The sequence below is a fragment of the Mesoplodon bidens genome (assembly GCF_964165515.1).
Source record: "Mesoplodon bidens genome assembly, chromosome: 3".
In the NCBI taxonomy this organism is placed as follows: Eukaryota; Metazoa; Chordata; class Mammalia; order Artiodactyla; family Ziphiidae; genus Mesoplodon; species Mesoplodon bidens.
The window spans coordinates 19,014,180-19,028,282 of record NC_138178.1 but is presented as its reverse complement, the minus strand read 5'-3'; the positions used below and the strand labels follow the sequence as shown (position 1 = coordinate 19,028,282).

Here is a 14,103-nt window from a genome sequence, read left to right as displayed (position 1 = left end):
TGAAAGTTCTGGTAAAAATTTATTTTCCCACTGTTATGATTTATGTTAACCCTCTTTAAAAAATCAGCATTATCCATTTAAAGAAATATTTCCCCCAGAGTTAAGCACAAATCCTAAACATCACCTTGGCATCACAAGTAATTTACAAAATATAATGCTAACCATATAATCAGTTCTAACAGTGACCAACAGCAGCTTTGGTGGATAAATGAAATTTGTGATTCGGAGTACTGAGAAGCATAGTTAACAGTTCACTTTTAGAAAAGGTGTATTTTAAAAAAAAGAAAAGAAAAGGTGTATTTTTTATAAAACCCAACCAAGAGAGACATTCTTTTTACCTTATATGTACTCCTTTAACAACTCTTTCTTCAAATTTTATATGAGAGGATTTGAGGAGATCTTATGACACTAAGAAGAAGCATGAACTTAAGAATCTTAAAATCTAACAAGGATGAAGAAGCATACAGAAAGCAGAACCAGGGTACAAGTATGCACTTGCCCTCCTATCGACTTCCCAAACAAGAAGAAAAAAAAGAAGAAAAAAGATCACGTTAAGTTTTGATAAATTTTGAAGTCAGTTTTCTTTGTGCTGTAACAGTATAAAACATTATCTTTCAGCAAAATTAAAAATAAAAAATTATGAACCTTTTGGCCTAGCAGAGATAATGCTGACAAGATGCTTCTACTTGGTGGGAGCTGTGCTCCCTCCACCAGGAAACATTGTGCACCAGGTTTTGCATAGTTTTGGGGTTTTTTTTAAATTAATTAATTAATTTAGGCTGCGTTGGGTCTTCATTGCTGCACGCGGGATTTCTCCAGTTGCAGCGAGCGGGACCTACTCTTCCTTGCGGTGCGTGGGCTTCTCACTGCGGTGGCTTCTCTTGTTGCAGAGCACGGGCTCTAGGAGCGTGGGCTTCAGTAGTTGTGGCACACAGGCTCAGCAGTTGTGGCTCGCAGGCTCTAGAGTGCAGGCTCAGGAGTTGTGGCACACGGGCTTAGTTGCTCCGAGGCATTTGGGATCTTCCAGGACCAGGGATCGAACCCGTGTCCCCTGCATTGGCAGCAGATTCTCAACCATTGCGCTACCAGGGAAGCCCCAGGCTTTGCATAGTGTGATTCACAAATTTCTTATAATCATTCAGTCATTTGATATTTTGGTTATAGTTGATTTGGGTTTCTTTTTAGATAACGATGCTTATTTCCAAATAATATAAACAGTCTCTCTTTTGTTCTTCCTGGAAATCCTTTAGCAACCATCTTCTCCAATCCTCCATATTTTGTCTCTTCTTTCTCCGTCTTCTCGCACCTCTCTTTCATCACCTAGTTCAGAACTTCCAGGAGAGTTATACAGACATTCCTAACATCTCAAGTTTACCAACAACTGGTCTTTAACATGCCTCAGGACTGTGAATGGAGGCAACTGTTTGATCAAAGATAAAACACATCTTGTATGAAATCAATCCAGAATACTTAAGGAGTTTCACATGCTGCAGGTCTTAGAGTTATCTTTTTATCCAGTTAACAGATCCTTCTATGTAAAAGATACTGTTAGCCTGGCACTCAGTCCTACCTTGCACATTTTATCTTCCAAAAAAGAAGGCAGATTTTCCTCAGGAAGACATTCCATCTTCTTTATTGTTATAGTCACTGCGATATTTTCAAAGACGAAAAAACCACTTACTACTCATATTCTCTATGGCATTATTTAACCGTCTATGGAGAATCTGACCCATCTGTTCCAGTGCTCTGCCTGATGGGGGAATTAGGATCAATCTACTGAATGCCCATTATTCTTTCACTCACTGAAGATTTATTAGCTGTCTACCTACAAAGCACTGCATTTAGTCTTAGAGATACTAGTGTTCAAGACTCCTTCCTAGAACTCAACACCAGGTGGGAAAAGGCAGACACAGAAACAATAAATTAGAGAACAGCTTTTTTCTTCTTCTTCTTCTTTTTCTTTTGGCCGTGCCATGTGGCATGCAGGATCTTAGTTCCCGGACCAGGGTTTGAACCTGCGCCCCCTGCATTGGGAGTGAGAAGTCCTAACCACTGGACCACCAGGGAAGTCCCCAAGAACAGCTTCTTATGAACATACAAATCAAATGCTATGGAGAAAAACAGTTGGACATGTAGCCTAAATGGAAAAGGGCTATAGAGAAAGACTAAGAAGTCATCAGCATACAGATGATACAAAAATATAGAGAGAAGCTAAAAGGACCAAGGATATATAACCTTAGAGTTTACCAACATAAAATGGAGAGCAAAGAATAAGATCCCACAAAATAATTCCTGAATTTTAACATAATCATAAAAATGTTATCAACAGAATAAAGGGGGAAATAAGAGCTGTAATCAACTAAAAGCAGTTTCTCTTGTCCCCATTTTAACAATAAATAGATCATTCTACTAAATCCCTAGATTAGCTATTTCAATATTAAAAGTATTAAACTGATAATGATTATGGAAATATAACATGACTAAATTGCATAGGAATTTTAAGGGGAAAGAATACTGAACCATAAATATAGTACAATAAAATATCATATAAGGGGGAGGAGGAAATAAAATCATATAAAAAATACCAAGACATTTATGTTGCTTCCATGATGTTTTGGATATTGCAAATAGTGCTGCTATGAACACCGGGGTGCATGTATCTTTTCGATAAATGTCCACTGACAGGTGAATGGATAAAGAAGATGAAGTATACATATACAATGGAATATTACTCAGCCATAAAAAAGAATGAAATAATGCCATTTGCAGCAACATGGATGGACCTAGAGATTATATTAAGTGAAGTCAAGTCAGAGAAAGACATCATGATATCACTTATATGTGGAATCTAAAAAAAAATGATACAAATGAACTTACTTTATTTACAAAGCAGAAACAGACTCACAAACATAAAATTTATGGTTACCAAAGGGGATAGCAGGGGGGCGGTGGTGGGAGATAAATTAGGAGTTTGGGATTAACATATACATACTACTATATATAAAACAGATAAGGACCTACTGTATGGCACAGGGAACTATACTCAATATCTTGTAATAACCTATAATGGAAAGGAATCTGGAAAAGAATGTATATAGATATATATGTATAACTGAATCACTTTGCTGTACACTTGAAATACAACACTGTAAATTAACTATACTTCAATAAAAATTAAAAAAAATACCAAGACATTAGAAGCTTTGTTAAAATAGTTACTCACACACATATCCCATACATGATTATGATGGAAATTACACAAATATTTCAATTTTGAAAAATCTTATGAATAGAATTATATCACCCAGAAAAGTGTTCAAACAAAAATCTGTTAATATATGTAACCACTATTTTTGACTCATGGGATATAATTAGAAGGCAACTTCATCTCCCACTACCCTTTTAAATATTCAGAGGTTCTTCGCCCAACCCAGGTTGAAAACCCTTACTCTCAAGTAATAAGAAGTCCAGAGTTGCTTTAACTCACAAAGCACTGAAAAACAATGTCCAGCCCCACATAACTATAAAAATGCCAAGTCAGAGTTAATCAGCTAGGCCATGCTACGGGCAGACCACCTGCAGTAGGGGTGGAAAGCAGGCATGGTCCCCTTCTTTCCTGCCTCATCCCATCCTTCCTCCTTCAGCTGGCTAATTATGGTTTCCCATGCTGCCAGGTTCAAAACTGCAGGGGGCGGTAGAGTTCTTATGTGAGATGGTTTTGAGCAGTCTGGATCTGGCAATTGTTTTAAAGCTGACTTTCTCTCTCAGGGGCATTTCTGTGCCCACAGCTGTTCTCACCTGTAACTCCCTTGACCTAAGTGAATGTAATCCATTCTTTCTTCTTAGCTCTTAAGGAATCCAGAGCCCCACTTTGGACTATCCTGTTCTGAGGCCTGTTCACGCCTCTAAGTGGCCTTTTGTGCGGTACCCAACGTGGATCCACCACCATGGCTCACTTTCTTTCACGCTTCACTAACATCTGGTCCTCGATAAGCACTCAGTCTTTGTCAAAGCAAATGCTGAGAGTGCAGAACAGTCTCAACACATTAGCAGTTCTTCTCCTGTCCTGAGCCAAAGTAACCTACCAGTTCCTTCAGATTCCAGGTTCCCTGGGTATGAGTTACATACCTGCTCCCAGAACTGCAGGAGATTAGATTCATATCGAGTTCCCCAAACCAGGTTTTACAACCTCTCTCGCTCTCACCCTCTCTCTTTGGCAGCTCTGTAATTTCTTTTTTCATGAAATACATTCTCAAATTCATAACAGATTAGCTACCCATTATATTCCCATATGAAGCATTGATACATAACTAAATTAAATTTCTGTCTTAAAAGGTGGGGAGGGGTGTGTGTCGGGGAATCACATTCTTGCCCAAAAGAACAGGGATTCATGTGACAGAATGGGGGCAGGGGAGAATCTGCATAGAAATAAAACCCTCAGTTCAAATGTATCAACTCTCCAAATTTTATGTCCACGACTAGGTGTTATTTTTTTCAATTCAAAGATCAAATCTACATTCCAACATATTTTATTAAAATATTACATACTTACATTAAGAAAAATGCTTATAACTAGCCAGATTGTAGTAACTCAGTATTTACTTTAAAATGAATATGAACAAAGAATATCTAAAAATAAAACATGTGTCAATTACCACAAGTAATCTATTCAATAGGTATAGGTTACTTGTAAAACTCTGGCATTGTGGTAGCTTTCAATGGACAGCTTTAAAAAGTTTACAAGTCCTCTCAAAGTCCATCCTTATTAAACTGATTTGGTTGAAATGTGATTCAGAATAAGCTGGGGAAATATACTTTTGGCATGATGAGGGGAGGAGGTTGACAAATCATCTCCATTTTTTAAAAAGCAGCTATAAATTTGGATAAACTGTTTAATAAAACAGCCACTTCGGCACTCTGGAAATTAACTGAAGATCTACAACAAACTAAGAAGTGCTTATTCCTGAAACCCAGTTAGGGAAAGAACCTGTGAGCCTGTGGGATTGCTGTGCTTCCACATCCCGGGCCAGGTCTACAGGTGCAGTAGTTCAGCCAGGGCAACAGCAGACCCAGGGAACAAGGCTTGTTGTCCCTGCCAGAGGGGACTCATTTGATATGATGCATTGTAAGTTAACCTGGGAGCTCAGTGGTAAGCAAACAAGGCTCAGTGAGGTTGTAGTCCTGTTTGGGGCAAACAACAGAGTAGCTAGGGATTTCACTGGAAGTTCTAGGAGGTAAGACAGCCATCTGGGTTGGATAAGCACTCTATATACTCCAGATGTACAGGCATGCAAAGCAGAAACTGAAGCTGGTTCAGGCCACCCACATACCCACGGTTGCCAAAGCCTGCACATATGCACAAGGGAGAAGCAAAAAAGCCCATCAGAAAGCTCAGACCAGAGCAGACTTGAAAATGACCTGAACACTGTATGTACTTGCCAGCCCACACAGATCCATTGGCAGAGTGGAGGCCTGACTGATGGGGTTTGAACACAACCTCTGTCCAGTCTTTGGCTATATGCTAAGCTATGCAATCCAGCAGCAACGCTTAGGAAGCAAGATTTATTATTTTAAAAAATGAGTAGAGACATCGGTGACTGCACACTGCCGTGGAGACAGATTTCACAAATTTACTGGTGGCAAGTTACTAAATAAAACAAGAACAACCCTTGGGGGAAAAATTCAGAATTAGTAATTGCTACATTATCTGAAGTTCATCAAGATTACAAAGCAAAGAAAGAAGAAAGTGTATCCTTACTGAGGAAGAAAAGCATTCAATAGGAACTGAGTATCTCCAGATGTTAGAATGAGCAAAGACTTAAAAGCAGCTATTATGAACATGTTCAAAGAACTAATGGAATTCACGTTTAAAGAATTAATGAGAGCTATGATGAAAATGATGCAATGCATGAAGAATCTCAGTAAAGAGATACAAGGTATATGAAAGAACCAGATAGAAACTTGGAGCTGAAAAATATAATATCTGAAATGAAAAATTCAGTTGAAAGAAGAAAGAATCAGTGAACTTGAAGCTGAATCAACAGAAAGTATTCAATCTGAAGAGGAGAGGGAGAAAAGCAATGAAAAAAATGAACAAAGCCTCAGAGACCAGATCAACATATGTGAAAGGAGAATCCCAGAAAAAGAAAGGGCAAATAAATATATTTGAAGAAATAATTGCCAAAAATGTCTCAAATCTGATGAAAAACATTAATCTACAGATCCAAGAGGTTCAACGAATCCCAAGTAGGAAAAACTCAAGGATATCCACACTTATACACATCATAGTCAAACTGTTAAAAGACAAGACTAAGAAAAAATTCTTGAAAGCAGCAAGTGAAAAACAACCTATCCGAAAAGGAGACCAAAATTACCATTAACAGCTGACTTTTCACCAAAAATAATGGAAATCAGAGGCTGTGGGACGACACACTCAAAGTGATTAAAGAATAAACTGTTGTGCTTCCCTGGTGGTACAGTGGTTGAGAGTCCACCTGCCGATGCAGGGGACGTGGGTTCGTGCCCCGGTCTGGGAAGATCCCACATGCCGCGGAGCGGCTAGGCTCGTGAGCCATGGCCGCTAAGCCTGCGCGTCCGGAGCCTGTGCTCTGCAACGGGAGAGGGCACAACAGTGAGAGGCCCGCGTACTGCAAAAAAAACAAAACAAACAAACAAGGCAAAATAAAGACATCCCCAGATAAAGACAGAGGACTTAAGATTATATAAACCAGTAGTTAATAATTGTATTAAGTTGTTGTAACACGTACAGATGTAACATGACAACAATAGCACAAAGGAAAGAAAAGGAGATATACTGGAACAAATTTACTACATTTTGACAGAATTAAACTTGTATTATTTTGAAGGAGCCTGTGATTACGAGCGATAAATGCGTACTGTCATCCCTAGAGCAACTGCTAAGACATAACTCACAATAGGAGGAACAGGGAATTTCCTGTTAGTCCAGTGGTTAGGACTCCGTGCTCTCACTGCCAAGGGCCCGGGTTCAATTCCTGTTGGGGAACTAAGATCCCACAAGCCATGCTGTGCAGCCAAAAAAAAGAGAAGAGGAACACAGGGATCTCTTTAGATACGAGAAAAACAGAAAACAAATAGCAAATGGCAGATGTAAAAGCAACTACATAAATATTAAATATGAATGAACTAAACACCCTACTCAAACAACAGATTTTCAGACTGGATTAAAAAAAGACAAGATCGGGCTTCCCTGGTGGCGCAGTGGTTGAGTCCACCTGCCGATGCAGGGGACATGGGTTCGTGCCCTGGTCCGGGAAGATCCCACATGCCGCGGAGCGGCTGGGCCCATGAGCCATGGCCGCTGAGCCTGCGCGTCCGGAGCCTGTGCTCCGCAACGGGAGAGGCCACAACAGTGAAAGGCCCGCGTACCGCCAAAAAAAAAAAAAAACAAGATCCATATAATAAAGGGCTTGTCTTTAGAATATATGATCTCTTACAACACAGAAGACAACAACCGAAAGAGGGGAGGGAGGATTTCAACAGACATTTCTCCAAAGACGATATACAAATGACCAAAAGCCTAGCAGAGGATGTTCAAAATCACTAGTCCTAGGGAAATGTAAATTAAATCCACAATGAGATTCTACTTCATACCCACTAGATTGGCTTTGTCAAAAAGACAAGACTATAAGAAACACTGTACAAGATATGGAGAAACGGGAACCTTTATACACTGGTAGTTGGAACATTAAATTATATAGTTACTTTCAAAACAGTTCATCAGGTTCTTAAAAAGTTAAACAGAAACTCACCACATCACACAGCAATTTCTAGAAGTCTACCAAGACAAATGAGAACGTGTCCATGCAAAGACATGTATACTCATATATATATAAACACAGAGAGAAGGGGAGGGAAGGAGGGAGGGAGGGAAGAGAGGAGGAAGGGAGAAAGGAAGCAGGGGCAATAAGAAACGGGCAAATGAAAATAACTGGTATATCTGAATCAAGGGTATATGGGAATTCCTGGTATTATTCTGGTAATGTTTCTCTAAGTTTGAAAGTACATCAAAATTTTAAATTACCCAAATAAAGGGCAAGAATATCATGTAGCAAGCTCCCTCTACCAACCTCAACTAAGACCATATACAGCTTAAAAGTTACTAGAAAACTGTAGGTAATTTTAATAAAATCACTTCAAGAATATAGTATGGTTGTAAAACCAATACAATGTGCTCTAAAATAATTTTTCTACTGAGTTAAATAAAGTCATCTGTAAATTCTGTAACAACACATTCATATTCACAAAATCTGACTGAAAAATAAACACAACTTTCCATTTCTAACACAGCATAATTCAAAAGTTCACTCTGAATGGGACTGGGTTTTTGGTTTTATTTTGGTTTTAACGCAAAGCATAATTACATAGTTATTCATAATTTGAGGTGTGTTACTTGTTTATTTAACAAAATACTGCTGCTCTGAAATAAACTTCATTTTCAGAGTGATAGTAATGTTAAAAAAAAAAGACCATGAAAATGCAAGCTGCATTTTAAAAAGCTTATAATAATCATTTAAATTCCGATTGTATCTGTAGGTTCACAATTCTCTACTCTTAGATTTTTAAAAAAACACTTTATATATGGTCAATCTAGATCATAATTAAGTGCATCTTAATGAAGTTTCCACTGATGTATGTAGAAATATGATTTACCAATAGCCAAATAGCATCATTTCTTTATCAAAGATAAGTGGTACTATCTAGAAATAAAGACAATCCTTCAAGAATTTTATTTTCCTAAGTAAAAATACTTCCCAAGAGCTAAAGGCACAATTTCTATTCACATCTAGCACTGTAACCAACCATAAAATCATTACTTATTTTCAACTTAATAACTGATTGACATTTCTCAAACAAGCTGTTTTCAATCCTGATAGTTCTTTATTTTCTTTAATAAATTGCTGTTTGCAGTAGCTGTCCATCATGAGAGTAATCAAAATTAGATAAATGTGACAAAAGACTGACAAAGTGTTTCACACCCTTGAGTGATACCAAGAATGGGAGAAAAGTGTTGCAAAATACGACTACTGCAGTGCTACTTATGGTCTTGCAATAAAACCAACAATGCATCAGGACCTATCATCTCACATCCAATTTCTTCCCCTCAAGAACAATCTGAATCTCTTTGGCATCCAAAGTCTCATAGGTCAATAAAGCTTCTGCTAGATTCTTGTGCTCTTTTGCATGAGTCTTCAAGATATGTTTTGCTCGCTCATACGAATCCTGAAATACAAAGCAGATATGTAAGAGGCAGAAACCTTAGGAGAAGCAAAAACCCTAAATGAGATAAAAAGCCTTTATGCACCCTAAAAAAACTATAAAATCTATTGACTTCTATTTATGAAAGATAAACGCATTTAAAAGCTTGGTTCCCTAAAGATAACTCTTTCATACTTTCAAATGGTACATTTTTAACCTCAAAATCTATCATAGAGATAACTGAGGACTACTTAAACAAAAAGCTACTTAAGAAATAAAAGTATACACTGTACTCATCTGCTTTCTAAATAAGGTCTGTGAACACAGAAATCTATTTCTCTTTTCGGTATACGTGCTAAAAGGAAAGGGAGTTTGCTCCTTTTGCCTCTTGAGATTTCACCAATTTACTCAATCTAGAATGGCCAGAAAAGATATAATTTCCATTCTTTTACTTGGTAATACACTCACCTCTCAATACTGTAATACAGTATCATTAGAGGTGATCCCTGACTTCCATACATTTGATTTTTTTTTTTTGCAACCCACCTTGAACTTTTCATTTAAATCCTTCAACTCTCTTTCCAAAGGTGAGTCTGAATTAAGTTTATCAGCTTATGAATAACGGCAGTAATAACAGTTCATTTTTGGCAGTGTCATATTTGCCTGTACAATGTTTATGCCAATATTTTACTAGCAAATTATATTTTTGTCCTTATAAAATTGGGTGGAAAATGTAAAAATGAATTTACCAACACCAAGAAGCACAGGTCATATAAACACAATACAATTACTAGACATTTTGAACATAACCATGTCCAAGTAAAATAATCAAATTAAAGAAAATACATAAAATATTAGAAATATATCAGCTAAAGTACAACTGAATATTTAAATCACAATGTAAATTGTTCTGGGCTTCCCTAGTGGCACAGTGGTTAAGAATCCGCCTGCCAATGCAGGGGACACGGGTTCAATCCTTGGTCCGGGAAGACCCCACATGCCGCGAAGCAACTAAGCCCGCGCGCCACAACCACTGAAGCCCCGCACCACAGCCACTGAAGCCCGTGCCCTAGAGCCCATGCTCAGCAACAAGAGAAGCCACCGCAATGAAGAGCAGCCCCTGCTCGCTGCAACTAGAGAAAGCCCACGTGCAGCAACAAAGACCCAATGCAGCCAAAAATAAAATAAATAAATTTATTTAAAAAAAAAATATATATATATATATATATATAAATTGTTCTTAGCCTATGGCCAGAATAAAATAAAGATCCAGTCTATGATCAGGGGTTCCAGTCTATGTCAAAGATCCAGTCTATGACATATTTAATCACGGCAGCAATGGTGCACCTATTAACTTTATAAAACAGAGGAACTTTAGTTTTTTTGCAAGCTCCCAAAAATTTAGGCACATTTTGACTAAATAGATAAATAAACATTAAAAAAAAAAAGATCATTACCCTCAGAAGGATTCTGATTTCCTGTTCAATAGCAGATTGAGTTTCTGGACTCAGTTTCCCTGTATCGCTGTAGGTCATAACTCCAAGCTAAAATCAATGAAAAGAAAGAAATCCAACAGAAAAATCTCCAACACTAATATATGTAACAGAGGAAGTACTATCCTATACATAAGAAAATAAATATCATGGGGGCAAGGAAAAAATACAATATAAAAATGCCCTTGAGGGCAAAAAACTTCATTATTCTTCTGAAAGTATAATACTAAAAAGTGTGAGCAAGAGAGAAAATTTTAAATCCTAAGTATCGTTCTGAATACCTTCTTGGAAAACCTTAGCAGCTATTCTAGTCCAGAAATCCACAATTCACAGAGTACTGGAATTGCTTTATGGAGCCACAGTGATAATGTAGGAACGTGAAGTATGTGGAAAGGGCAAAGTAAGCAAGCTCAACAAGTAGGTCTGCGATGTCATATGAATAAAAAAAGCTAAAGAATTTATATTATCATTTGGTTAATTCATGAAGTAATAACTCTTACTGTTTGAGCAGCTGGAATGGAAAGAGTATGTTACATTTCTCAGAAAATGACATTTAGTTTAGAGCAAGCTTTGTTAAATCCATTTGGAATGAGACAGGGGAAAATCTATCAATTTATAATGAGAACCCTCTCTCACAAAGAGACACTTGGCACATTAACATTTGATACATGAGGAAGGATTAAAATTAGCCATTACCTTTTCACTCATTCCAAATTTGGTGACCATCCGCTTTGCTATTTGGGTTGCATTATCAAAATCACTGGAAGCACCTAAAATTTTAAAATATACATAAAACTCAAGTTAAAAAAAAATCTTTAAACCAACAAACACAATTTGAACCAAAGCTATTCTTTACAGCCAACCTGTTGTAATATGATCAGCTCCAAATATAAGTTCCTCTGCCACTCTTCCTCCCATACTGACATCCATCTGAGCAAGAAGCTGAGCTCTAGTTTCGTTCCATCGATCATTTTCAGGCAACAGGGACACCTAGACAATTGAAAACCAAAGAAAAAATTCAGACACAGTTTTGAAACACTTACATTAATAACCTGCATTATCATTTGTCTCTCATGACCTTACTTAATACCATGATGCTGAAGGCTCAGTGGCATTTAATAGAGGTGGTCATGGTGATTGATTACCAAACCAGCTATGTATAAAATGAGGAAAGCAAAAGTGCAGTTTATAAATAATAAGTAGTTAATGCTGCAATACAACTGTTTGTCCCTCGTTGCACAAAAATGTTTAAAATATCTATAGGGATGTCCCTGGTGGTGCAGTGGTTAAGAATCTGCCTGCCAATGCAGGGGACACGGTTCGAGCCCTGGTCTGGGAAGATCCCACATGCCGCGGAGCAACTCAGCCTGTGCGCCACAACTACTGGGCCCGTGCTCTAGAGCCTGCAAGCCACAACCACTGAGCCCATGTACCACAACTACTGAAGCCCGCACGCCTAGAGCCTGTGCTCTGCAACAAGAGAAGCCACCGCAATGAGAAGCCCATGCACCGCAATGAAGAGCAGCCCCCTCTCGCTTCAACTAGAGAAAGCCCGTGTGCAGCAAAGAAGACCCAACGCAGCCAAAAATAAAATTAAAAAAATAAATAAATAAAAATAAAACGTCTATAATTAGAAAGATATGAAAATGAAACTTGTACTCAATGAGAAAAAACTTAGAAAAACTATTGAACCAGTCACTATGATACATAATTTCTTTTGAGGGGAAAAGAGCAACTACATATTTAAGAATTATATTTTGCTGTCATTCCTGAATTACATTTCATAATGTAAATATATTATCTGAAATATTAAGGATATCCTTTATTAGCAGGTAAATTTCACAAGTATGTCTGATTTCAAGACAGTTGAGGAAGTTAAAGAAGAAAGTATCAACACACCTAGGAAGTAGCTGAATTTTCTTTTGAAATGTTTTCATCAGCAATTTTCTACATAAGCTCCTGGGGAGCACTATTTGAAAGAAAAGAAAAACTAAAGATACTCACATGTCCAAGTGTTGGCCCTCGTGGCATGATTGTAGCTTTGTTGATAGGCATAGCATCTTTAGTGTAATATGCAATAATAGCGTGACCAGATTCATGATACGCTGTGATTGTTTTGTTTTTGTTATCAATTTCCACACTTCTACGCTCAGGCCCTAAGAATAAAAATTTACTTAAGTAAAATACTCCATTAGGAAGGTATATTTAAATGAATGAAGCTCCTTTGCCTCAAAGTCATTCTTAGAGTCATATGATTTAATATCATTAATAAATATTTTAAAAGTGTGAAAGTTTAAAAAATGAGTAGATTCCACTCTACAACCCATGTAAACCATAATTTGTCAACTGAAAACCAAACTGTAAAAACTATCATCTTAATCCTTATATCAAAAGGAAAAGCTTTATTCTATTTCTAGAAAATAAACTTCTGATTTAACAGGAACATCACAACTAACCTGTTTTGAAGGCAATTCAAGATTTAAAATAAAAATTAAATATTGAAAAACAGTAAAATTAACTATTCTTTTATCAGCAATATCAGACAAGAGGAAAGACATGGGCACTCATGCCCCCCAAAGAGTGTAATGTAAGTTATAATATATTTGTTCTGTAACAGGCCAAACTGTGTTGCTCTGTTAGAGTATATATTTGCATGTTTCTATACCTTTCTTTTTTATAAACTTTCTCTCAAAATTAAGAGTTTTTTCTCGGACTTCCCTGGTGGCGCAGTGGTTAAGAATCCGCCTGCCAATGCAGGGGACACGGGTTCGAGCTCTGGTCCAAGAAGACTCCATATGCCGCGGAGCAACTAAGCCCATGCGCCACAGCTACTGAGCCTGAGTTCTAGAGCCCATAAGCCACAACTACTGAAGCACCACGCACCCACAAGAAGAGAAGCCACCGCAATGAGAAACCCATGCACCGCAGTGAAGAGTAGCCCCTGCTCGCCGCAACTAGAGAAAGCCCGCATGCAGCAACGAAGACCCAATGCAGCCAATAAATAAATAAATAAAAATTAAAAAAAAAAGAGTGAATTACCACCAAACCAAAAATTACCAAGTGGCAACTAAAAAAAAAAAGAATTTTTTCTCTAACATAATGAACAGGGGAAAAAAAAGAAAACCTACCCATTAGGATTTTATCTTTGGAAAACTCTAGTTCCTTCATGGTAACCATTTCTTTTCCATCAACAGCTGCCTTTAAAGCAGCTTGGTTCACAAGATTCTCCAACTCTGCTCCAGAAAAGCCAACAGTACCTCGAGCTATGATTTCTGGATCAACAGCTATATGCAGACAGGACACAATATTAAAATTTCAGAAGAGCTAATAAAAAGCTCTTCATAAAGAACTCACATTGCAAAAGAAAAAAGAA

General features: G+C 37.6%; 1 protein-coding gene and 1 long non-coding RNA gene across 2 annotated transcripts in view; one reads left to right on the top strand and one right to left on the bottom strand.

The window, feature by feature from the left end:
• LOC308614669 overlaps positions 1 to 14,103 on the top strand; it is a 41,238-nt gene that overhangs the window by 5,932 nt on the left and 21,203 nt on the right. The gene's annotated exons all lie outside the window — the stretch shown is intronic.
• Positions 8,898 to 14,103, bottom strand: part of YME1L1 (YME1 like 1 ATPase) — a 33,831-nt gene continuing 28,625 nt past the window's right edge. Inside the window, exons 14-19 of the mRNA XM_081229198.1 lie at positions 13,859 to 14,014; positions 12,735 to 12,886; positions 11,594 to 11,720; positions 11,427 to 11,500; positions 10,695 to 10,781; positions 8,898 to 9,261 (exon numbers count right to left, since the gene is read on the bottom strand). Of these exons, the coding sequence (XP_081085324.1) occupies positions 9,118 to 9,261; positions 10,695 to 10,781; positions 11,427 to 11,500; positions 11,594 to 11,720; positions 12,735 to 12,886; positions 13,859 to 14,014 (740 nt within the window). The 3' untranslated portion in view covers positions 8,898 to 9,117. The remainder of the gene's footprint in view (positions 9,262 to 10,694; positions 10,782 to 11,426; positions 11,501 to 11,593; positions 11,721 to 12,734; positions 12,887 to 13,858; positions 14,015 to 14,103) is intronic.